The 22,906-nt window shown below is 48.6% G+C and overlaps 1 protein-coding gene and 1 long non-coding RNA gene across 30 annotated transcripts in view; one reads left to right on the top strand and one right to left on the bottom strand.

Moving 5' to 3' along the window:
- Positions 1 to 21,373, top strand: part of LOC103545098 (melanoma-associated antigen 10-like) — a 41,270-nt gene extending 19,897 nt beyond the window's left edge. The window contains exons 2-9 of one of the 29 annotated variants that reach the window (XM_070604240.1): positions 1,129 to 1,278; positions 4,544 to 4,901; positions 13,693 to 13,818; positions 15,601 to 16,320; positions 18,120 to 18,229; positions 19,018 to 19,098; positions 19,258 to 19,326; positions 19,400 to 21,373. In XM_070604240.1, coding sequence (XP_070460341.1) covers positions 19,465 to 20,577 — 1,113 coding nt within the window. In that variant the 5' untranslated portion in view covers positions 1,129 to 1,278; positions 4,544 to 4,901; positions 13,693 to 13,818; ... (3 more) ...; positions 19,258 to 19,326; positions 19,400 to 19,464 and the 3' untranslated portion in view covers positions 20,578 to 21,373. Of the gene's footprint in view, positions 1 to 1,128; positions 1,279 to 4,543; positions 4,902 to 13,692; positions 13,819 to 14,102; positions 14,222 to 15,600; positions 18,230 to 18,787; positions 18,869 to 19,017; positions 19,099 to 19,257; positions 19,327 to 19,399 lie in introns of those variants that run through there. The other 28 variants (XM_070604249.1, XM_070604245.1, XM_070604238.1 and 25 more) reach the window with 28 other exon arrangements.
- On the bottom strand, positions 2,483 to 3,233 carry LOC139080994 (uncharacterized). Its single transcript, XR_011535913.1, has 2 exons — positions 3,051 to 3,233; positions 2,483 to 2,859 (listed from the first exon to the last, which is right to left on the bottom strand). It is a non-coding gene; the product is annotated as an uncharacterized lncRNA (long non-coding RNA).
- Positions 21,374 to 22,906: the final 1,533 nt, after the last annotated feature.

The following is a 22,906-nucleotide window of genomic DNA, read 5'->3' as shown; positions in this document are numbered from 1 at the left end:
CTTAGGAGTGCAGCTGAGTAGGGCTAGCCCTTGGCATGGAGGCACTCAGTTGTTTCCCAGCTTTTCTCTTTTTGTGAGGACAGGGGTGATGACTTCCAAGCTCTTTACATGCCAGAGCAGAAACCAGAAGCCTCCAATGAAGGTTTTTTGACTTTGAAAGGTGATGTCAAGGCACCTTGTATACGAGCAAGCATGATCCAGTAGAGAGCAGAGATTAGATGATGCAGGAGAAAGGGGAGAATTTCAAGAGAAAACTTCTTGAGAAAGACTGAGCTTTAGTGTCTGAAATAGGACCCTTGCAGGAAGCTTGTTCCCCTGCAAGAGGATTAGGGACAGAGAATGTAGATATCTTGGTGGGATCATTGGTGGGAGGAAGAGAGAAGTGCCATCGATAGCTTCCCTTTCCCTTATGAAATATGTGGCAAAGTCATCAGGCAGAGGTGGAGGGCAATGTGCACTGGAGACTCAAGGAGAGAGAAAGGTTTGAAATAGCTCCCTCTCACCATGAGGAAGTGAATTCACTAGAGCAGTGAGTAGGTCTTCTGGGGTTGCTGGGCTTTGTGTTCACATATTTGAAGCAGTCCTAAACTTGTCAGAGGTGTATTTTTTCCTTGAAATGGGGACTTTCATCTGCTCAGGTGCCATCGTGGAGAAAGTTGCTAATTAGGTTTACCAGTGTTGGGGGTGTTTGCAGAGGTGGATCACCTTGGCTAAGGTGTTTTTACAGCTGGATCGCCTCTACAGCTGTTGCAGTTGCCCAGAAGAAAGGCAGCAGTTGTAGTGGTGAAGAAGACAATGACCCAGATATTCTACACAGTGCTGAAGATGGGTGGTGGTGATAGGAGGGTAGCAGGGAGTATATTCTGATAACTGTGTCCTTTTAAGGAACCAGGGGCCTGTAGAAAGAAGGAGGAGGAACAGTGTGGAAGAGGCAATGAGAAGCAGGGGGCACACCCACCCCTACTCCAGGCCCTAGTGTGTGAGAGGGTGAGGTGGTGGGAGACAAAACAGCTGGCCCTTGAGAGGGCTTTGGGCTGTCTTGGTTGAGGGTAGGCCAAGCCAAGGCAACAAAGGCACCACGGCATGTGAAATGGTGTAACCACAATAGAAGTTCATTTTTCATTCCAGGAACAGTCAAAATTGGGTGTTCCTACGCAGGAGCCGTGCTCCATTTAGTGATCTGTCCCAGGGTCTGTCTGTCTTGAGGCTCTGCCAGGAAGCCCTGGTGACTCATCATCTGCATCCAGGTGACAGAAGAGGAAAGCAAGAGTGAAGGAGGTATGGAAACTTCTTAACCCTTGGCCAGGACATGGCACACTTAACTTCCACTCAGTCTGATTGGCTGGGACTCAGCCACATGGCCACACTCGACTGCAAGGCAAGATGGGAAATGGAGTCTACCTTCGTGCTCAGGGAGAAAAGGAGCCTTCACGTTTCAGGGAAGAGCTGGCAGTCTCTGCCAACAGGTGGAGCATGTACCCCAGGAAGCTGCCAGGTTCAGTAAAAGAGGAAACCTTGAGGGAAGAAGTGGAGGTTGGGAGGGTTTTCTCGCCACTGAATCGTGGTGTTTCCCTAATGGGGATTCTCTATTTCCCTCATTCCTTCTAGACTTCTACACGTATTAATGAAGAACAGGTTGGTGGTTGCCAGGGGTACAGAGGAGGAGGTGGCTGTGGGAAGGAAGTGGATGTGTCTATAAGAGGGCAACATGTGGGATCCTTGCGGTGATGGAAATGTGCTGTATCTTGACCGAATTGCAGTCAGCATCTCCATCATGATACTGTACTATGGTTTTGCAAGATGTTATCATTAGGGGAAGCTGGCTAAAGGGTACACGGGATGTATTGCATTATTTCTTACACCTGCGTGTGACTCTATGGTTAAGTCAAAAGTACAAGTTGGATTAGACAATTCTCTGCAAATGATGCCCCTCTTTATTGCCTGCACCAGAGGTGAACCACTCCCACAGTGCCACCCTTGGTAGCCAACTACTCCATTCCAAGTTTTCTTAGCAAGAAAGTGGCCAAATCAGTGTTGGATTGGTGGTGTCCAAAGACTGTCGTTTTAGTGCTTCAGATTGCTCTCGGTGACTTTTAGTACAGCAAGGATTTTGGTCCTTATGAGCGCCTTACATCTTAGGACTGGATTCAACAAACACTACTATGAGGTAGGTGGCCTGCAGGCAATTACTTTGTGTGCCTTTTTGGAGACTGGCACTGCCACCCCACAGAGGACACCTCTCCCCAACTAGGTCCACACCCCTGCACACACACAGAGAAACACCAAGTCCTTTTCCTCTTCTCCCATGGGAAATTTGTGTTCAGTGCTGAGTCCTGACCCAGTCCTTATCCCCACTGTCAGGCTAACTGGACCTTCTGGTCTGACCCCCGACCCTGCAGGACTCACCTCCCTCCCCCTCACACACCTGCCTCTTCCCTTCCTTCCCGCTCCCCCCATGAGAGAACTTGCAGAGACACACACATTTTCACAACAGGTCCGTTTTATTGAAATCACCATCAGGGCACCCTGCTGCTGTCAAATGACGTCGGCACCACTGGCCATTTCTCAGGGGTCAGACGTTAGAGACTTCTCAGATGATTCCTCTCTGAGGTCTGTGGCCTCGCTCTGAAGTTGCCGGTGGTGCAGGTAGGCACGTGAAGTGCTGGGCTTCTCCATGCTCTCTCCGTCCGCCTCTGGCTCATCTTGATTCAGCTTTTCATTCAGCCTGTGATAGTGACCGAATAGGGTTGTTCCTCTCGCTTCCTTAGATTTGACTGAAGAGGTGGGACGTTTTGAAGAGGCTTTTTCAGTGGATCTCCTTCGAAGGGGTCTTTTGGCCCCCGTGGTTTTCTTGGCCGCCTGGAAAGACAATAGGGTGAGCCCAGAAGGGCACTGGTTTGAGGGAAGAGGGTGGGGGATGGGTGGGAAGAGGGGCTTCCTGAGAAGGGACATGGGCTGAGGAGGGGCTGTGCGCCAGGCATGGACAGGGGAGGAGTCTTGGTGGGGGGAGTCAAAGGGGAAGAGGAGGAGCTTGGGCGGGGTCATCTCACCTTGACACTCCCTCTGGACCTGGGTTGACTTGAGGACTTCCTCATCTTCCTCTCTTTGGTGTTTGGCGAGGGTTGTTCCGTGACTGTGCTAGAAGCCTGGGATTTCCTGGTCGCCTTCGCCATGTCAGCGCCTCCCAGTGGTCTACCCCAGGCCTCCTGACCTGCCTATATACACCCCTCTATAGGACAGAGTGGGGCCACACCCTTCAGCTTTGTTTGGTCAGCAAGGCTCTCCTCCAGCCAATGGCAGCCGTGGGTTGGGCTTAGACATCACAAAGCTCCACCTTGACACCTCTAGGGGAGGATGGGAAGCAGCCAAGATGTTCTGGTTGGGGAAAGGGGGCACCGCTAAACAGCCTTCCAAACTGACCTGCCCCCCTCCTCATCTCCCCAGTCAATGCTGGTGGCTCACAAGGCAGGGAGAGGGTGTTTCCTCCAAACCTTTCCCCACAGCCACCCTATTCAGTGCTTCATTCTCTTCTTTCCCTCCCTTCACCGCTACCTAGTTTCTGTATGTCATGCCTACAATCCACCCATGGTGCTGTGGCTGTGTTTAAGTCTCTGTGGAGATGTGAATCATCCCGCTTCCTGATTACAAATTACTCTAATGCAGCTTGAAGACGACTCGCTTCTGCCAGGGTCCTTTTCCGTCCCACCTCCTTTTCTCAGGGTCCACATTGCTCTGCTCAGTTTTCTGTTTTCCAGTCTGCCTTCATCCTGTCACACTTCCATGAACAGACTTGCTCTACTCAGAATCAAGTCCTGTTTCAAATCTGGGACCCATGCCCACCTCAGTAGGTGGCCTACCCAGGCTTGGGTTTTCATAGGGTCAGGGGGACGAGGCAGACACATGCTACAAGTTGTGCTGGATGTTTGTATGCAGGAAACTACAACCTAAGGCTGGTGAGTTCACGAGGGGGAGGGAGGCGTTCAACATTGTGCTTGGTGTCCAGTGCAACAAGGAAGAAAACGACATCCAGGCTGGAAAGGGAGAGGTAGCACTGTCTTTATTCACAGACCACAAGATAGTCTACACAGAAAATTCTATCAATCTAAAAAACAAAAAATGCTTCCAGAAGGAATAATTGAGTTTAGCAAGATCTCAGGATATAAGATCAACATATAAAAATAAAGTGTATATTTATATACTAGCAATGAATAATGGAAAATTGAAATTAAAAACAGTGTGTTTTAAAACAGGATGAGAAAGCCTACAAATCTGACAAAATATGTAGAAGCTCTGTACATCAAAAACTACAAAACATTGCAGAGAGAGATTAATGAATACCTAAACATATGTAGGTATACGCCTTGTTTGTGGTTTGAAGGACTGGATATTGTTAAGACACCAATTCTTCCCCAGCTCATTGATAGAGTCAACACAGTCCCAATCAAAACCCCAGAAGACCTTTTTAAAAACATAGAAATTGACAGGCTGGTGTTCTGTAGAGTAAGCCCTGAGGTGTATTTTTTTTTTCTTTTTTGTTATGCAGGTGCCTGACTTAAGCTTTGGTTGCCAAGGCGTCCACTTCAAAGAGAGATCCACTTCAAGAGGGCTATCTGGAAAAAACACATTGCCAGCGACAGGACTAGATAAAGAGCCAGGCCCCCTGCCCCCACGGAGGCTCCTTTGATTTAGAGAGCTCAGTTGATTTCAAGAACTGATCATTGGAGCCACTTGCTTTTCTCCTCTTCCTGTGCTTTAAATTCTGCTCTTATGTTTTAAATTCACCAATAAAGATTGAGCCCCTGAAACCCTAGGCCCCCAGCCTCAGCCCCAGAGAAAGCAGAACCCCAGCCCCCCGCCCCGTGTCCTCTCTTTCTCCAGGCGACCTCGCTGTGTGGCCCCAGGTATGCTGTGTAATTTCCAGGTCCTATGAGTAATAAACCTCTATTCTTTCAAAGTTTCCTGATGGTTATTGGAGAAGGGCATCTTGCAATCCTAATAAGAGCCACAAGGGCTGGTCCAGCCACAACATTCTTAAGTGACAGGCTGAGACCGGCACAAAACAAGTTCCCATTCATATGGAAATGCAAAGGACCTAGAATAGCCAAAATAACTTCTAAAAAGAGGGCAGAGTTGGAGGGTTTATTCTACTTGACTGCAAGGCTTATTATAAAGTGACAGTAACCAAGACAGTGAGGAATCGGCATAACATAACAACAGAAATATATTCATGGAACAGAGGAGTCTAGAAATAGACCCACACATACATGCATACACAGGCAACTGATTATCGAGAAAGATGCAAAAGATGAGAGGTGAAAGGACAGTCTTTTCAACAATTAGATCTGGAACAACTGGATAGCCACATGCGAAAAGCACTGTTTAATCCAAACCTTGCTCCATATAAAAAACAACACAAAATGGATCACAGACCCACATGTCAAAACCAAAATTATGAAGCTTCTTGGAGAATGCATAGGAGAAAGTCTTTGTTACTCTGAGCTAGTGTGGTAAGTTTGATGATTTCGAGGTTGACCAAGGAAGAGACAGGACCACGAGAGGCAGGAACACAAAAGCTTTATTGAGCAGCACTTGGACAGGGCTGCATGAGAGGAGAAGTCCCTCCCAGGAAGAGACCTTCCAGAGACATGGGCACAAGGCCACCACCCAGAAAGGGACTAAAGTAAGGGCCCTCCCAGGAGAGAAGGGGAAATGGGAGAGGGGGCTTCATGTATCTGGGAGATGGTGCTCAGCAGTGTAGAGGAGGAAGCCAATTCCTCTACCCTCTAGGTCCTTCTGGCTGGTCTAAGAAATAAATTGACATGAGACAGAATAACAGGAGAAAATCAAAGTTTAATAACACAGATATGTGGGAGAAACCCAGGAAAACTGAGCAAGTCTCTAGAATGGCCAAAACCACCACCTTAAATACCATCTTCAGCTAAAGACAAAGGAGGATTTCGGGGGTAGTGTTTGGGTCTTCAAAGGAGAGGAAAGCAATTTACATGGAGATGGAAATGCAAATGTTTGTTAAACAAGTGTTTGCTATGACCCGAGAGACGCATTTTGGGGTAGCCAATTCTGATCCTCCACAGCAGCAAGGCAGGAGTCTCTGGGTCAGTGAACTCCAGAGGGCAGTAGCAGTCAGGGATATTTTATCGCTACAGGCTTTGTCCTATCTACGGTTAGCAGGTGTTGGGTGCATCTTTGTGGGACACGCAAAGTAGGCAGCCTCTAAATGGCTACACATACGTTTGTTTGAAGTATATTTAAAGCAATTGGATCCATAATAATTTGAATTTGGCACCAGTGGACTTTGGGCTAAAGATCCTAGCCTGCTGTGAAGAAGTAAACAAAATGGAGGCCAGTTTAGGCCAATACATAGGGACCATCATTGGCCCATTTACATAACTTCTTAGATACAAGGAAAAATCCATTAATGAAAACAATTGATAAACTGGGACTTCATCAAAACTCAAAACTCCTTTTTCTTTAAAGATACTGTTAAGAGAGTAAAACGACAAGCCACACACTGGGAAAATATATTTGCAAATCACATATCTGATAAAAATCTTGTGTCCAATACATATAGAACTCCCAAACTTCAATAAGAAAGAATCAAACGACTCAGTAAAAAATGGGCAAAGATTTGTACACTTTCCCAAATAGACATACAGATGGCAAAGAGTCATACCACTAGAAGCTCAGCATCATTAGTCATTATGGAAATGCCATTAAAAACCACAATGAAGAAAAAAGCAGGGAGCAAAATGGCGGGGTGAGCTGACCTGGGATTCTCTCCCCTCCAAAATACAACAAAAGATTGGAAGAACTGAATTTCAGAGAATAAACATAATGCCAGCTCGTTAGAGACCTACAATACCAAGAAGGAGGAGATCATAAACCTAGCTTTACACCTTTGGAGGCACTGGAACGGTAGGAGGGAACATCGCTCCCTCCCCTAGAGTCTGTGATTGCTGCAGCGCGGGTCGGGAAGGAGCGGAGGAGGGGCCGCGCGACCAGGGATCATCCAGGACTCCTGCTGCTGGTTCAGTGGAGACCCGCTGACGGGGGGGAAAGCTTCCGTCCGTGGGGACCCTATAAATCAAGGGCCTTGGGAGACCAGAGAACAGAACTGATCTGAACCCAGACCGGGGCGTGTGAGTAACAGCCCCTCCCCCCTAACAAAGCCAGTGGGCGCAGCCATCTTGCCCCGAAGGCGGAGAGCTAACACGCCGCTCTCGACCCCCATCTAGTGGCGACAGACTGTAACTGCAACTGAATTCTACCACCATGAGAAAAACCTCTCCTCTACCATCCAGCAATTTATAAAAGCCCCAGACCAGAAGGAAAACAATAAAAACACAGAATTAAGTCCTGAGGACTTGGAATTAGGTAAACTAAGTGATAATGAATTCAGAGCAGCTATAATCAAAAAACTCAATGAGGTAGAGAGAAAGAGAAACAAGCCGAGTTCTGGAGTTACTTCACAAAAGAGATTGAAATCATAAAGAAGAATCAAACAGAATTACTTGAGATGAAAAACACAATGGACCAGATAAAACAGAATACGGGTTCCCTGAATGCCCGTGTAGACAACCTAGAGGAGCAAATCAGCATAATCAAGGACAGACAGGCTGAATGGCGCCAGACAGAGGAAGAAAGAGAACTAAGAATTAAAAAAAATGAGGAAAATCTCCGAGAGATAATGGATTCAATGAGGAGTAAGAACATAAGGATCATAGGAATTCCCGAGAATATAGAAAAGGAAAATGGAGCAGAAAGTGTGCTTAACGAAATTATTGAAGAGAACTTCCCAAATCTAGGGATCAACGGAGAAATGTGTGTAGAGGAGGGTTTTAGATCTCCTAGATTTGTCAATGTAAAAAGACCCACCGCAAGGCACATAATAGTAAAGTTGGCAAATAGGAATGATAAGGAAAGAATACTCAGGGAAGTAAGAAAAAAAAAGAGAATAACCTATAAAGGAGCCCCTATCAGACTGTCAGCGCATTTCTCTACAGAAACCCTACAAGCTAGGAGAGAATGGAGTGTTATATTCAAAGCTTTAAAGGATAAAAACCTTCAGCCAAGAATACTCTATCCAGCAAGAATTTCCTTCAGATATGAGGGAGAAATTAAATCTTTTCCAGACAAACAAAAGTTAAGGGAATTTGTAACTAAAAGCCCTCCATTACAAGAAATCCTCAAGAAGGCTCTCATACTTGAAAAAAGAAAAAAGGGAGAAAGGGGACACAAGCCACAGACTAGGGAGGCCAATGGATAGAACCAGAAAAGGATAGCAAATATTCAACTATAGCATTAGGGTAAAAATAAGGAAACTACCAAAACAAGGACGATCTTAGCACTCTAACTACAAATTAATAAGAGGAGTTGGAATAAAAAACGAAAATAATTATTTAGGAGGGGAAGAGCAAAGGGTCTAAATCAGTATTGGTCGAGTAAGTAAGAGACCACCAGAGAATAGACTATATTATACACGAGATTCTAAATACAAACTTCAAGGTAGACACTAAAATAAAGTACAGAACAGAGTCACAAATCATAGATAAGGAAAAATCTAAGAAACCCAGCATAAGAAATTGCAGTATTAAATGGGTAGTCTAAAGCACACAGGAAAAGAAACACAGGAAAGCAAGATAATGAGCGACAGATTGACAGCATTAAGTCCACATGCATCAACAATCACTCTCAATGTGAACGGATTGAACTCTCCAATAAAAAGACACAGAGTGGCAAAATGGATTAAAGAACAAGATCCAACAATTTGTTGCCTCCAGGAAACACACCTCAGCCCCAAGGACAAACACAGACTCAGGGTGAAGGGGTGGAGGACAATACTTCAAGCAAATAGCAAGGAAAAAAAGGCAGGTGTTGCAATTCTCATATCAGACCAAGTGGATTTCAAAATAAGACAGGTAAAGAGAGACACAGAGGGACAATATATAATGATCAAAGGGACACTTCATCAAGAAGAAATAACGCTTATAAATATCTATGCACCCAACACAGGAGCACCAAGATTCATAAAGCAACTATTAACAGACCTAAAGGAAGATGTTAAAAACAACACAATAATAGTAGGGGATCTCAACACCCCACTCACATCAATGGACAGATCATCCAGACAGAAAATCAACAAGGAAATAGTGGAGCTGAATGAAAAACTAAAACAATTGGACTTAATAGACATATATAGATCACTCCCCCCTGAAGGAGCTGAATACACATTCTTCTCAAGTGCACATGGAACATTCTCTAGGATAGACCATATGTTGGGAAACAAGGCAAGCCTCTACAAATTTAAAAAAATTGAAATAATAACAAGCATCTTCTCAGATCATAGTGCTATAAGGCTAGAAATTAATTACAAGAAAAAAGCTGAGAAAGGCACAAAGATGTGGAGACTAAACAACACACTACTGAACAAGCAATGGATCATTGAAGAAATCAAAGAAGAAATCAAAAAATACCTGGAAACAAATGAAAATGATAGCATGCCATACCAACTCATATGGGATACAGCAAAAGCTGTATTAAGAGGAAAATTCATCGCAATACAGGCACATCTTAACAAACAAGAAAAATCCCAAATAAGCAACCTTAAAGCACACCTAACTGAACTAGAGAAAAAAGAACAAATGAAGCCCAAAGTCAGCAGAAGGAGAGAAATAATAAAAATCAGAGCAGAAATAAATACTATTGAAACGAAAAAGGCAGTAGAAAGGATCAATGAGACAAAGAGCTGGTTTTTTGAGAAGATAAATAAAATTGACAAACCACTAGCCAGACTTACAAAGAAAAAAAGGGAGAAAGCTCAAATAAACAAAATCAGAAATGAACGAGGAGAAATAACAACAGACTCTGCAGAAATACAACAGATTATAAGAGAATACTACAAAAAACTATATGCCAACAGAATGGATAACCTAGAGGAAATGGATAAATTCCTGGACTCCTACAATCTCCCAAAGCTCACTCAAGAAGAGGCAGACAATTTGAACAGACCAATCACAAGGAAAGAGATTGAAACAGCAATCAAAAACATCCCAAAGAATAAAACCCCAGGACCAGATGGCTTTCCTGGGGAATTCTACCAAACTTTCAGAGAGGATTTAATACCTATCCTTTTCAAGCTATTCCAAAAAATTAGGGAAGATGGAACACTTTCTAACACATTCTATGAGGCCAACATCACGCTGATACCAAAACCTGACAAGGACACCACGAAAAAAGAGAACTACAGGCCAATATCACTGATGAACATAGATGCAAAAATTCTAAACAAAATTTTGGCAACCAGAATTCAGCAATTCATCAAAAGAATCATACATCAGGATCAGGTGGGATTCATACCAGGGACACAGGGATGGTTCAACATCCGCAAATCAATCAATGTGATACACCACATCAACAAACTGAGGAATGAAAACCACATGATCATCTCAATAGATGCAGAGAAGGCATTTGACAAGATCCAACAGCCATTTATGATAAAAACTCTGAACAAAATGGGCGTAGAAGGAAACTACCTCAACATAATAAAGGCCATATAGGACAAACCCATAGCCAACATCATACTCAATGGGCAAAAACTGAACCCCATCCCCCTGAAAACAGGAACGAGACAAGGATGCCCTCTGTCACCACTCTTATTTAACATAGTACTGGAGGTCCTGGCCAGAGCAATCAGGCAAGAAAAAGGAATAAAAGGAATCCAAATAGGGAGGGAAGAAGTGAAACTCTCGCTGTTTGCAGATGACATGATCTTATATATAGAACACCCCAAAGAATCCATTGGAAAACTGTTAGAAGTAATCAACAACTACAGCAAAGTTGCAGGGTATAAAATCAATTTGCATAAATCAGTAGCATTTCTATACTCCAGTAATGAACCAACAGAAAAAGAACTCAAGAATACAATACCATTCACAATCGCAACAAAAAGAATAAAATACCTTGGGGTAAATTTAACTAAGGAAGTGAAGGACCTATATAATGAAAATTACAAGGCCTTTCTGAGAGAATTGGATGACGACATAAGGAGATGGAAAGACATTCCATGTACATGGATTGGAAGAATAAACATAGTTAATATGTCCATTCTACCTAAAGCAATCTACAGATTCAACGCCATCCCAATCAGAATCCCAATGACATTCTTTACAGAATTAGAACAAAGAATCCTAAAATTCATATGGGGCAACAAAAGACCCCGAATTGCTAAAGCAATCCTGAGAAAAAAGAACAAAACGGGAGGCATCACAATCCCTGACTTCAAAACATACTACAAAGCTACAGTAATCAAAACAGCATGGTACTGGTACAAAAACAGGTGCACAGATCAATGGAACAAAATTGAAAGCCCAGAAATAAAACCACACATCTATGGACAGCTTATCTTCGACAAAGGAGCTGAGGGCATGCAATGGAGAAAAGAAAGTCTTTTCAACAAATGGTGCTGGGAAAACTGGAAAGCCATACGTAAAAGAATGAAAATTGACCATTCTTTTTCACCATTCACCAAAATAAACTCAAAATGGATTAAAGACCTAAAGGTGAGACCTGAAACCATAAGGCTTCTGGAAGAAAACGTAGGCAGTACACTCTTTGACATCAGTATTAAAAGGATCTTTTCGGACACCATGCCTTCTCAGAGAAGGGAAACAATAGAAAGAATAAACAAATGGGACCTCATCAGATTAAAGAGCTTCTTCAAGGCAAATGAAAACAGGATTGAAACAAAAACACAACCCACTAACTGGGAAAAAATATTTGCAAGTCATATATCTGACAAAGGCTTAATATCCTTAATATATAAAGAACTCTCGCAACTCAACCACAAAACATCAAACAACCCAATCAAAAAATGGGCTGGAGACATGAACAGACATTTCTCCAAAGAAGATATACTGATGGCCAATAGGCACATGAAAAGATGCTCATCATCGCTGATCATCAGGGAAATGCAAATCAAAACTATGCTAAGATATCACCTTACACCCGTTAGAATGACAAAAATATCTAAAACTAATAGCAACAAATGTTGGAGTGGTTGCAGAGAAAAAGGAACCCTCATACACTGCTGGTGGGAATGCAAACTGGTGCAGCCACTATGGAAAACAGTATGGAGATTCCTCAAAAAACTAAAAATAGAACTACCATACGATCCAGCCATCCCACTACTGGGTATTTATCCAAAGAGCCTGAAGTCAGCAATCCCAAAAGTCCTGTGCACCCCAATGTCTATTGCAGCACTGTTTACAATAGCCAAGACGTGGAAGCAACCTAAGTGCCCATCAACAGACGAATGGATAAAGAAGATGTGGTACATATATACAATGGAATACTACTCAGCTGCAAAACAGAACAAAATCATTCCATTTGCAATAACATGGATGGACCTTGAGAGAATTATGTTAAGTGAAATAAGCCAGCGAGAGAAAGATAATCTGTGTATGACTCCACTCATATGAGGAATTTAAAACTATGGACCAAGAACAGTTTAGTGGATACCAGGGGAAAGGTGGGGTGGGGGGTGGGCACAAAGGGTGAAGTGGTGCACCTACAACATGACTGACAAACATTAATGTACAATTGAAATTTCACAAGATTGTAACCTATCAATAACTCAATGATAATAATAAAAAAAAACCACAATGAAGTACCACTACACACCTATTAGAATGCCTAAACTGAAAGACTGACCATACCAGATGCTGGCCAGGATGTGTAGAACACTGGAATTCTCACACCCTGATGGTGAAAGCTGACAAGAGATTTTCACATATTGAGGTATATGGGGTAACTATTCAGAAAGTAGAGTAGTGTTTCCGTGGGGCGGACGGTGAGAACAGGGTTTAACGACAAGCGGCACGAGCTATCTCATGCAGGTGAAGGGTATTTTCTAACACTTGCTGCTGATGGTGTAACTCAGTAAATTTAATAAAAACACTTAACTGAACATTTTAAATGGGTACATTTTAAGGTAGACACCCCCAATCCCTACAGGGCCATTCGGCAGCTGGCTGCCGGCCTCCTAAGAGAGAGGCGTCACAGTCCTGAGGGGACTGAAGTGTGTAGCACAGGGGCCTAAAGGTGCAGGTGGCAGGGGGGAATTCCTGCAGCCAGCTTCCCGTGGGGAGGCTTCTCTTCTGAACACCTCCATTCCTGCCCAGGGTCTCAAAGACACAGAAGCTGGCATCTCACCTCTAAGGGTCCAAGGTGCATGGCTTAAGTCCCTGGGTGAGGAAACAGAGTGGTCATGTGTTGTCATGGCTTGAGAATTAATCCATGGCCTCTGCAGTGTCTTCTATAGAAAAGGCTGTGACAACTAATGCACCTGCTGCTATCAGCGGCAAAGCCTTCTCACAGGACCCTTCCTAAGTACAAGAGGACTGGCAGTGCAGTGTCCCCATTAGTCCAGGGAGGAGAGGAAGACAAGGTGTGGAGGAGCCCTTGATGTCTCTCCAACGTCTACTACCGTTGTGTAATAGATGCTCAACAAAAAGCAGCTGTTCTGATTTATTACAACAAAATCCCCTTCATTTCTGTGAGGGGTGTCTGAGAAAGTCAAGTTTGCCCTGAAATTCTCCACCTTTTGCAGGTGCAGACGTACCATGTGACAGGTGCTTCAAATCCAAGATCACGTCTAATTTTCACATTATTCTCCAGGTCTCAGCAGGGAGAGATTGCCCTCTTCACTCCACAGCACAGTCTTAACCTGTGAGTTTCTGCTACCGTCCACATTGCTGTACGGGCCTGAACAGTTGGACACAGGTGCACACTAGATCTTTACTGGTCAGTAGTCATTTCTAGTATGATTTTGACCCCAGCCCTCCCCTATGCCCCCCTCACGCGCTGCTCCTTTTGTTACTGAAAATTCAGTTTCTGAACCCGGTGCATAGCTTAAGTCCCTAGGTGAGGTAACAGAGTGGTCTATGTCCTGTGTTGTCAAGTCTTGAGAATTAATCCACAGCCCCTGTGGTGACCTGGCTTCCACTCCCAAAATCAGCCCTGGGAAGCCCTAGAATGGAGAATGAAAGTAAATACACACATGCACATAATAACCATTCCCTTATTAGAATGGCCAGAATCTGGTACACTGACAGCACCAAATGCTGGATGTGGAGGAGCTGGAGCAGCAGGAACTCTCACTCATTGCTGATGGGAGTGCAAAGTGGTACAGCCACTTTGGAAGACGGTGTGGCAGTTTCTTATGAAACCAAACATACATGTTCTTACTACATGATCCAGCAATTGTATGGGTATTTACCCAAAAGAGGTGAAAATGTATGTCCACACAAAAACATACACACGGATGCTTAGGGCAGCTTTGCTAATAATTGCTAAAACTTGGAAGCAACCAAATGCCCTTCAGTAGGTGAGTGGGTAAATAATCTGTGGTACATTCAGAGAATGGAATATGAATCAGTGCAAAAAAGAAATGAGCTATCAAGGCATGAAAAGACATAGAAAAACCTTAAGGATGTAGTACCAATGAAGAAAGCCAATCTGAAAAGGCTGCCTACTGTACGAGTTCAACTATACGAACATTCTGGAAAAGGCAAACGATGGAGCCAATCTAAAGAGCAGTGGTTGCCAGGGGTTGTGAGGGGAGGGCGCAACAGGCAGAACACAGGGGATTTTTAGGGCAGTGAAACGCCTCTGGATGACACTCTAACGATGGACACATGTCATTATACATTTGTCCAAACCCATAGAATGTAGAACACCAAGTGAGAACCGTAATGTACATGATGGGCATTGGGCATAGAATGTGGCAATGTAGGTTCATGATTACAAGAAATGTCCCAGTCTGGTGGGGGATGTTGATAATGAGGGAGGTGATGCAAGCGTGGGGGCAGGGGCTAAGTGGGAAATCTCTGTACCTTCATTTTCATTTTTCTGGGCACCTAAGAGGCTCTAAATAAACTCTTCAAAAACAATACACAATATGAAAAAGAATATCTAAACAACCAAACAGGAGAAAGCCCTGGGGGAGACTGCAGACTGCAGTGAGCTGGTACTTGTGTTTGGGTGGGGTCGCGGGCAGCGGGAGCCAAGTTGGGAGGGGCTGTAGGCTGCATAGATGCAGATAACGGGATGGGGAGGAGGAAAGGCTTCAAACTTCTGTTCCTGCTTCACTGCACACATCTGAAGCAGCCCCTCAGGCCACACAGGCCAGTGGCCCTGGGCCAAAACCAGGACAGCGGGAAAGATGGGTCCATTAAGGCATTTGAGTCCAGAGTCTGTGCTAACAACCACCTGAAACCATCTCAGCGCGTGAGGATGGTTCTTTCAAAAGATTCTCATTTTAATAGAATATAAGAATAGACAAGAAACAGAATAGCGAATATCAGACCTAATTCTTTCATCAAATAAGTATATACATATATATATAGTCTATATATATCTATAAATACATAATAGGAACATACGTGCATATACATGTGCATAGCTGCATACTCCTGTGATATGTACAAACAGGTGTCTAGAAGCACATATAAGTTACAAATGTGTTCTAGATGTAGATACAGGGCTGCCGCAGCGGGCAGAGATGTACAATGTATTTCTTACTAGGAAGGAGGATAAATGAGTGAAAATCCCTGCACTGAGCACGCAATAGGAGGTCACCATAAACCCGGAGGAGCATCTCGAAGCCACCGCCGCTGCTCAACCTGGACAGGACAAACGCAATCCGGAAAAGAAATGGCTCGCTGAGTCCGGCTCGCTGGTGCCGAGACCCCACGGGAAGGGGGCTTCTCCCGTGAACCCCTCGGCCCTGGGCGCGGCAGCCCCCATCCAGCCCTTCCCCAGGATGGCAGCCCTTCTCAGCCAGGGTGGACGAGGACCCTCCCGAGGGAGGCCGGTGGGCTGCCCCCGCCCCAAAGCACAGGCCCACAGAAGCCCCGTGCCCCTCCTGTGCGCTCTGGGGGACCCAGGGCAGGACTGTCAGCCGAGGGCTACCCGCCCCCTCCGCAGCCAACCGGGGGTCAGAGCCTGGGGGTGAGGGGTGCAGACACATAGGGCAGGCGCAGGGCTGAGGCCAGGCCAGAGTCAAGGGGAGGAGCAGAGCACGGTCGAGGAAGCCGAGGATCCTCTGCCCCTGCCATCAGCCCCGGGAGACCCCTGGCCACGGTGGCCGGATGTGACGTCCCCTGGCTTCCGCCTCGGAGGTCTGGGAGCACCGAGGGCCTCGCTGATGCAGGCCGGATTCGGGGCGGCAGAGGGAAGGAGCCCAGGCCAGGCCAGGTGCCCAGGGAGCCCCGGGAGGAAGGACTCCGGGCCCACGGCGTCCAGGTCTGCCCCTGCCATCAGCCCTGAGGGACCATGGGGGAAGTGGGATGGACAGGCTGAGCCCCCGTCCCCCTCCTCAGAGGAGCCTGCTGGGGAGGGCCCGGGGGAGGGAGCGGACTCAGGGACAGAGGCGGGGCCAGGCCCTGCTGGGGGTCAGGGAAGGAGCAGAGGGTGGCCAAGGACCCCAGGGACTCCCTCCCATCCCCTGCCCTCAGCCCTAGGCGTCCCTGGGCTTAGTGGCCTGAGGTGACCCTCACAGCCTTCCCTAGGGGTCTCAGGGGAGTCAGGGCCTCAGCTCCACAGAGGGAGGGTCCCAGGACCTGCCAGGGCTCAAGCTGAGGACCCCGAGGGAGGAGAAGAGGACCCCGCAGAAACACGCCCTTGCCGTCAGGGCCGCGAGTCCCTGCGGCGCTATTACCAGAGGCGGCCTTTCCCGCCTTCCGCATCCGGGTCTCAGAGAGACTGGGGACTGGGTCAGAGAGCAGCGCCTGAGGGGCCAGAGGGGGGCGCCCAGGGCCTGCTGGAGTCCCGGGGAGACGCCGAGGGAGGGCTGAGGACCCTGGACCCCAGGACAGAGAGGGAGCCTGTGGCCCTGCGCTCGGGCTTGGGAGGCCCCAGACAGGGCCACCTGAGGAGGCGTTTCCAGCCTTCTGCCTCCGGAGTCTTCAGGGGGTGAGGACTGTGACTTCAGGTCAGCCGAGGGTGGGGTCCCCGGACCCCGAGGGAGGACTGAGCAGACCCCCCGCCCAGACATAGGCGACCCCAGCAGAAATCTGCCCCTGTGGTCAGTCCTGCGAGGCCAGGCAGGATGTCAGGAGGGGTGGCCCGTCCACTTCCTGCTCGGGGCCTCAGTGGCATCGTGGCCTTGGCCTGCAGGATGCTGCCTCAGGTTAGCAGAAGGGAAGGGTCCAGGCCTGGCCAGGAGTAACTAGGAATACCTTGAGGACTCTGAGGGGACTCCCACCCCAGGCAGAGGGGGGCCCACTGAAATCGGCCCTGCCCCTGTCACCCTGAAGACCCCAGGCAGGGGTGGCGGCAGGTGGTGCAGCCCACTCACCTCTGCCTCGGGCTCTGCCAGGTGAGGCCTTGTTCTGTGGGGCGACGGCGGGTCAGCAGAGGGAGTCACATCTGGTCAGCAGAGGAAGGGGTCCCGGATCTGCCCGGACTCCAGACAAGGAGCCTTTGGGAGGAACGGAGGGCATGGAGGTTCCCCCCACCCCAGAAGAGAAGGGACCTCACAGAGGCCAGCTTCCCCTGTTCTCGGCCCAGGGAGGCCCCGGGGCAGGGAGGGCTGGAAGTGGCCTGCTCCGACTTCCGTCATATGGTTGGGGATGGGGGATCTCAGGGAGGTGAGGCCTTGGTCTGAGGGGAGATGGCAGGTTGGCCAAGGGTGGAGTCCCAGGACCTGTTTGGTGTCAAGGTGAGGACCCTTCCTGAGGACTGAAGGTACCCCCACCTCAGCAAAGAACGGACGGCACAGAGTCCGGCTGTCCCCTGTTCTCAGCCCTGGAAGCAACAGTCAGCGGTGGTCCCACATGGCACGCTCACTTCTAGCCTGGGCAGGAAGGTGGGGGTCCTCAGGAGGAGAGGGCCTGGTCTAAGCGGGAGATGTCAGCTGTCCCAGGCGGTGGGCTGGGAGGAAGGGCAGGCCCCAGCAGGAGGAAAGATGAATGACCTACAGGAGGTCTGGGGGAGCCCCCATCCCAGGACATCGGGGCTGGTCCCTGCTGCCACCTTTTGTGATGGCAGCAGGGGTGCGGGTGGGTGGGCGTGCATGTGCAACCTCCTCTGGTTTCTCTCAGAAGCTCAGGGAGGTGAGGACCTTCGTCTGTGAGGACAACGTCAGGTCATCTGAGGAAGCACATCTGGTCAGCTGACACAGACTCCAGGAGTCAAGGACCCCGAGGGAGGAGTGAGTGTACCCCCATGGCCAGGACAAAGAGGGGGCCCACGGAAATCTGGCCTGGCCCTATTGTCAGCCCTCGCACCCCTGGCAGGGCCTGTCTGGCTGAGCCCCTCCTCATTTCCAGGTCGGTGGTCTGGGGAAGGGGGCAAGGGCCCTGGTCTGAGGGTCTGGACTCAGGTCAGGGGAGGCAGGATCCCAGGCCCTGGCCGGGGTCACGGTGAGGACTGAGGGGACCCCCACACCCCAGGACGCATGCAGCCCAGGACAGTCCTACCCTGCTGTCTGCCATGGGGACACCCGGGATCGGTGGGTGGATTCAGTCCCCCTCACTTCCCCTTCCAGTGTCTTCGGGAAACCAGGCCTTGGCCGAAGGAGGGTGGCCTCAGGTCAACAGAGGGAGTTGACCCAGGCCCTGCAGGGTGTCAGGGTGATGACAGCGGACCACCCATCCCAGGACAAATGGAACCCACAGAGTTTGGTCTCCCTTCTTGTCCCTTGCTGTCTCCTGTTAGCCCCTGGGCAGGTGTGGCCAGATGTGGGGTCCCCTCACTTCCTTCTGCTCAGTCTCAGGGGTCTGTGGTCTTGTTCTGAGAAGTTTGCCTCAGGCCAGCAGAGGGGTGGGGCCCAGGCCCAGCCAGGGGAAAGGTGAGGGCCCTGAGTGAGCTTGGAGGGGACTGCCCACCCCAGCACAGTGGGGACCTCACAGAGTCTGGCCCACCACTCCTGTCGGCCCTCGGATCCCAGGGCTCTGCTTGCCGTCTGCACCCTGAGGTGCCCCGTGTTTCCTCGTCCAGGAACCTGGAGGTGAAGGCCTTGTTAGGCTCGTGTGCTCAGGTCACAGACCAGAGGAGCCCCAGGCAGTGCCAGGAGTCAAGGCAAGGGACACACCCCAAATGTGCATCCAGGGGTGCCCCCACACCAGAACCGAGGAGACCCTGCAAACCCCGAGACCACCCACCCCAGCCCACCAGCAGCCCCAGAACCTCGGGCTGTGCTTGATCCTCCCTGAGGAGCCTTCTCACTTCCTCCTTCAGGTTCGTGGGGACAGGCTGCACTGGAGGACAGAGCCCTGTGAAGCCGAGAGCACCCCTAAAAGGAGGCCCGTAAGTCACCTCTGTCAGAGCCACCAAGGGTGCATTTCTCACCTAAGGCTGCTCACACTCCCTCTCCCCCCAGGCCCGTGGGTCCCCATTGGTTGCCTCCTGCCCACGCTCCTGTCAGCTGCCCTGACAGGAGTCGTCATGCCTCGTGCTCCAAAGCGATGGTGCTACATGCTTGAGGAAGGCCTTCAGTCCCAAAGCGAGACGCAGGGCCCAGTGGGTGCACTGCTTCCTGTGGCTGTGGAAGAGGATACTTCTTCGTCCTCCACCTGCTCCTCCTCTTTCCCCTCCCCTTTCCCCTCCCCCTCCTCCTCCTCTTCCTCTTGCTATCCTCTCTTGTCGAGCACACCAGAGGAGGTTGATGATGTCGCTGGGGCCCCGAGTCCTCCCCAGAGCCCTCAGAGTGCCCACCCCTCCCCCACTGCCATGGCCTCCCCTCCACTGAGCCAGTCTGAAGACGACAGCTCCAGCAGCCGAGGAGAGGAGGGTCCGAGCACCTCGCAGGCCCTGCCAGACACTGCGTCCTTTCCCAGAAATGTGATTGATGGCAAGGTGGCTGAGCTGGTGGAGTTCCTGCTTGTCAAGTATCGCACAAAGGAGCCGACCACAAAGGCGGAGATGCTGAATACGGTCCTCAGAGATTACCAGGACCACTTCCCTGTGATCTTCAGTGAAGCCTCTGAGTGCATGCAGCTCGTCTTTGGCGTTGACGTGAAGGAAGTGGACCCCAGCGACCACGCCTATGTCCTGGTCACCACCCTGGGCCTCACCTACGATGGGATGCTGAGCGATGAGCAGAGCATGCCCAAGACCGGCCTCCTGGTGATGCTCCTGGGCGTCATCCTCCTGCAGGGCGACCGTGCCCCCGAGGAGGACGTCTGGGAAGCACTGAGTGTCATGGGGGTGCGTGCCGGGAGGGAGCACTTCATCTATGGGGAGCCCAGGGAGCTTATCACTAAAGTTTGGGTGCAGGAGCAGTACGTGGAGTACCGGCAGGTACCCAACAGCGATCGTGCTCGCTACGAGTTCCTGTGGGGTCCCAGGGCCCACGCTGAAACCAGCAAGATGAGTGTCCTGGAGTTTTTTGCCAGTGCCATTGGGAGTGACCTCAGGTCCTTCCCAGTGTCGTATGAGGAAGCTTTGAGAGATCAGGAAGAGAGAGTTCAGGCCAGAATTGCCAGCACGGATAATGCTACTGACACGGCCAGTGCAAGTTGTAGTACTGTGCCCGGTAGCTCCTCCTGCCCTGAGTGAAGTCTAAAGCAGATTCTTCACTCTGTGTTTTAGGAAGGCAGTCAATGATCTAAGCAGTGGAGGGCCAGGCTGGGGCTGAGAGTATTATAGGGCATAACAGCTTTGTGTTCCTGTTCCATAGGGGTGACTTTGAAATGTATCATCATCTTTTTCTTTCTGCTTTTCTTCTTATTTGTGGTGAGGAAGATTGGCCCTGAACTAACATCAGTTGGCAATCTTCCTCTTTTTGCTTGAGGAAGATTGTCCCTTAGCTAAGATCTATGCCAGTCTTCCTCTATTTTTTGTACGTGGGACGCCACCACAGCATGGCTTGATTAGCAGCACATAGGTCTGTGCCAGGGATCCAAACCCACGAAAACTGGGCCACCAAAGTGGAGAGCACTAACTGAACCGCTACACCACCTGGCGGGCCCCTCTTCTTTTATTTTTTGCATTTTAAAATGTTGTTACTTTTAATTGAACATGTGTTAGCTTCCAAATCTAAGTTTATGAATGACATTGGTCACACATTTATTGCTATTTATCCAGTTTAAAAGAAAGTTTTGCTATTTTGTGAAAAAATAAAAGAGGAATACCTTCTGTTTTATTTCTTCTGTAACAAGATAACTTGACATTGGAATAGGAATTTCACTGGAAATGTGAAAGAACTTAGGAGTAAAATAGAGAAAAAATTTAAATGGTTCATTTTTGAATTATCATTTTTAGACTATCATTGTGTAAAATGAAGAGATATATACCAAGATTTTCTTAACTTATCCAAGAATGTAGAAGAAATTAAATAGTAGCAAATCAACTCTCTGCTCACTGGCTCATTTCTTCCCCAGACATTCACTGAGCCTCTGCTCTCTGGTGGCGCTGTGTCAGCTGTGGGGACACGAGGGTAAGCAGGGCCCCCTCACAACCATAGAATGAGAGTCTAGGAGCCGCAGTCCTAGAAGGAAGATGGTGAGATCTCCCCTCCAGGACAAGTCAAAGAAGGTGGGAGGTGGTGCGGCCCCAGGGGAGCGCGCTCACGTGTAAACGCCCCGAGTCAGGGCAGTGTGGGGCTTTGGGAAACTGTGATTCCTTCTGTGGGAGTTGGTTGTCATGAAGCTCGGTGGTGGCAATGGCCAGACTCACAGTGTGTCTTAGGGCTGAGGGGCAAGTCTGAAATGGAAAATTTCTCTGAAGAGTTTCTTAGGGATCACAGGTAACCAGAGAGAAATCTCCACCTGGGCAGGAGGGGAAGGTGTCCTGGGCTCTTGTCGTGTTGCAGTTGAACGCAGTGAAGAACGGCGAGTTTGACATCCATCATCTGTAAGGATTTCACAAGAAATACGGTGACATTCCTTTGAAGTGATGCCCAGAAGTCAGTGGCCTGGCACTCCTCTCCCAGGCCTGGGAGAACCAGAGCCCACAGCATAAATTAGGTGTTAATCTTAATTGAGTTTAATTGGCCAATTGTAATCAAGGGCTAGATTTTGGTGGGATGAAATGAATGGAAGTAGTGGTCTGGATGAAGAGCAGCTTGGAGGGAGGCAAGGAGTCGGTCCTTGACTCTGTTTCTAGGAGCTCTGTGTTCCATCCAGCTGGGAAGACTCCCCCACCCCCGAATTTTCACATATATCCTCTAGCTGGGAAGATCTACTGAGTTTCATTTGTGAAACATCCTTTTTGGCTCATTAGTTATTTCGTGTCCTGTTGAGCTGCATGTTCTCTAATACGACCTGGACGACAAACAAACAAAATCCCAGAGGAGAGAGTGGAAGGTCTGGAATCAAAATAATCCAAGAAATAACTGCCAGTCCTCAAAGTTCCCATGTATATCAGGCACTGTGCCAGGTGTTTGCCACACATCCCATCCGTTCCCGCAGTCCTACAAGACAGGGCTCACCAACCCACTGCCTTCGCAGAGGAAGAGCCCGAGGGTCATAGCGCTTGGGTCATAGCGCTTGGTAACTTTCCCAGGATCACATGGCTAGTAAGTGACAGACAGACTAGACAACGGTCTGGATTCATCTAGAGCCCACGCTGTTGCCACCCATCCCAGCCTGCAGCCCACCTTCTGACTCCTCATTCATTTCTCTTCTCAGTTCTCCATGATGTCTCTAAGGTGACAAAATTAGGACCCTGAGGCCCAGGTAGTGAAAGCAGGCCTAAAGAAGGAAGGCAACAATGAGATTCAAATACAATTTGGGGATGCTCTGAGGCTTGTTGAGAGCTGACTCCTCTGGGTGTCGCCATTTCTGTCCAGTCCCAGCACTTTTCCGCATGACAGCACCCTTCCCCTGGTCTTCCCCCGTGCGCCCTCCTGTCCAACTCTGGAACCTGGCTGGCTGACAGGGTTTTT

Source organism: Equus przewalskii, chromosome X (genome assembly GCF_037783145.1).
Source record: "Equus przewalskii isolate Varuska chromosome X, EquPr2, whole genome shotgun sequence".
Classification (NCBI taxonomy): Eukaryota; Metazoa; Chordata; class Mammalia; order Perissodactyla; family Equidae; genus Equus; species Equus przewalskii.
The sequence above is the reverse complement of the archived record's forward strand: the minus strand, read 5'-3'. Positions and strand labels throughout refer to the sequence as shown.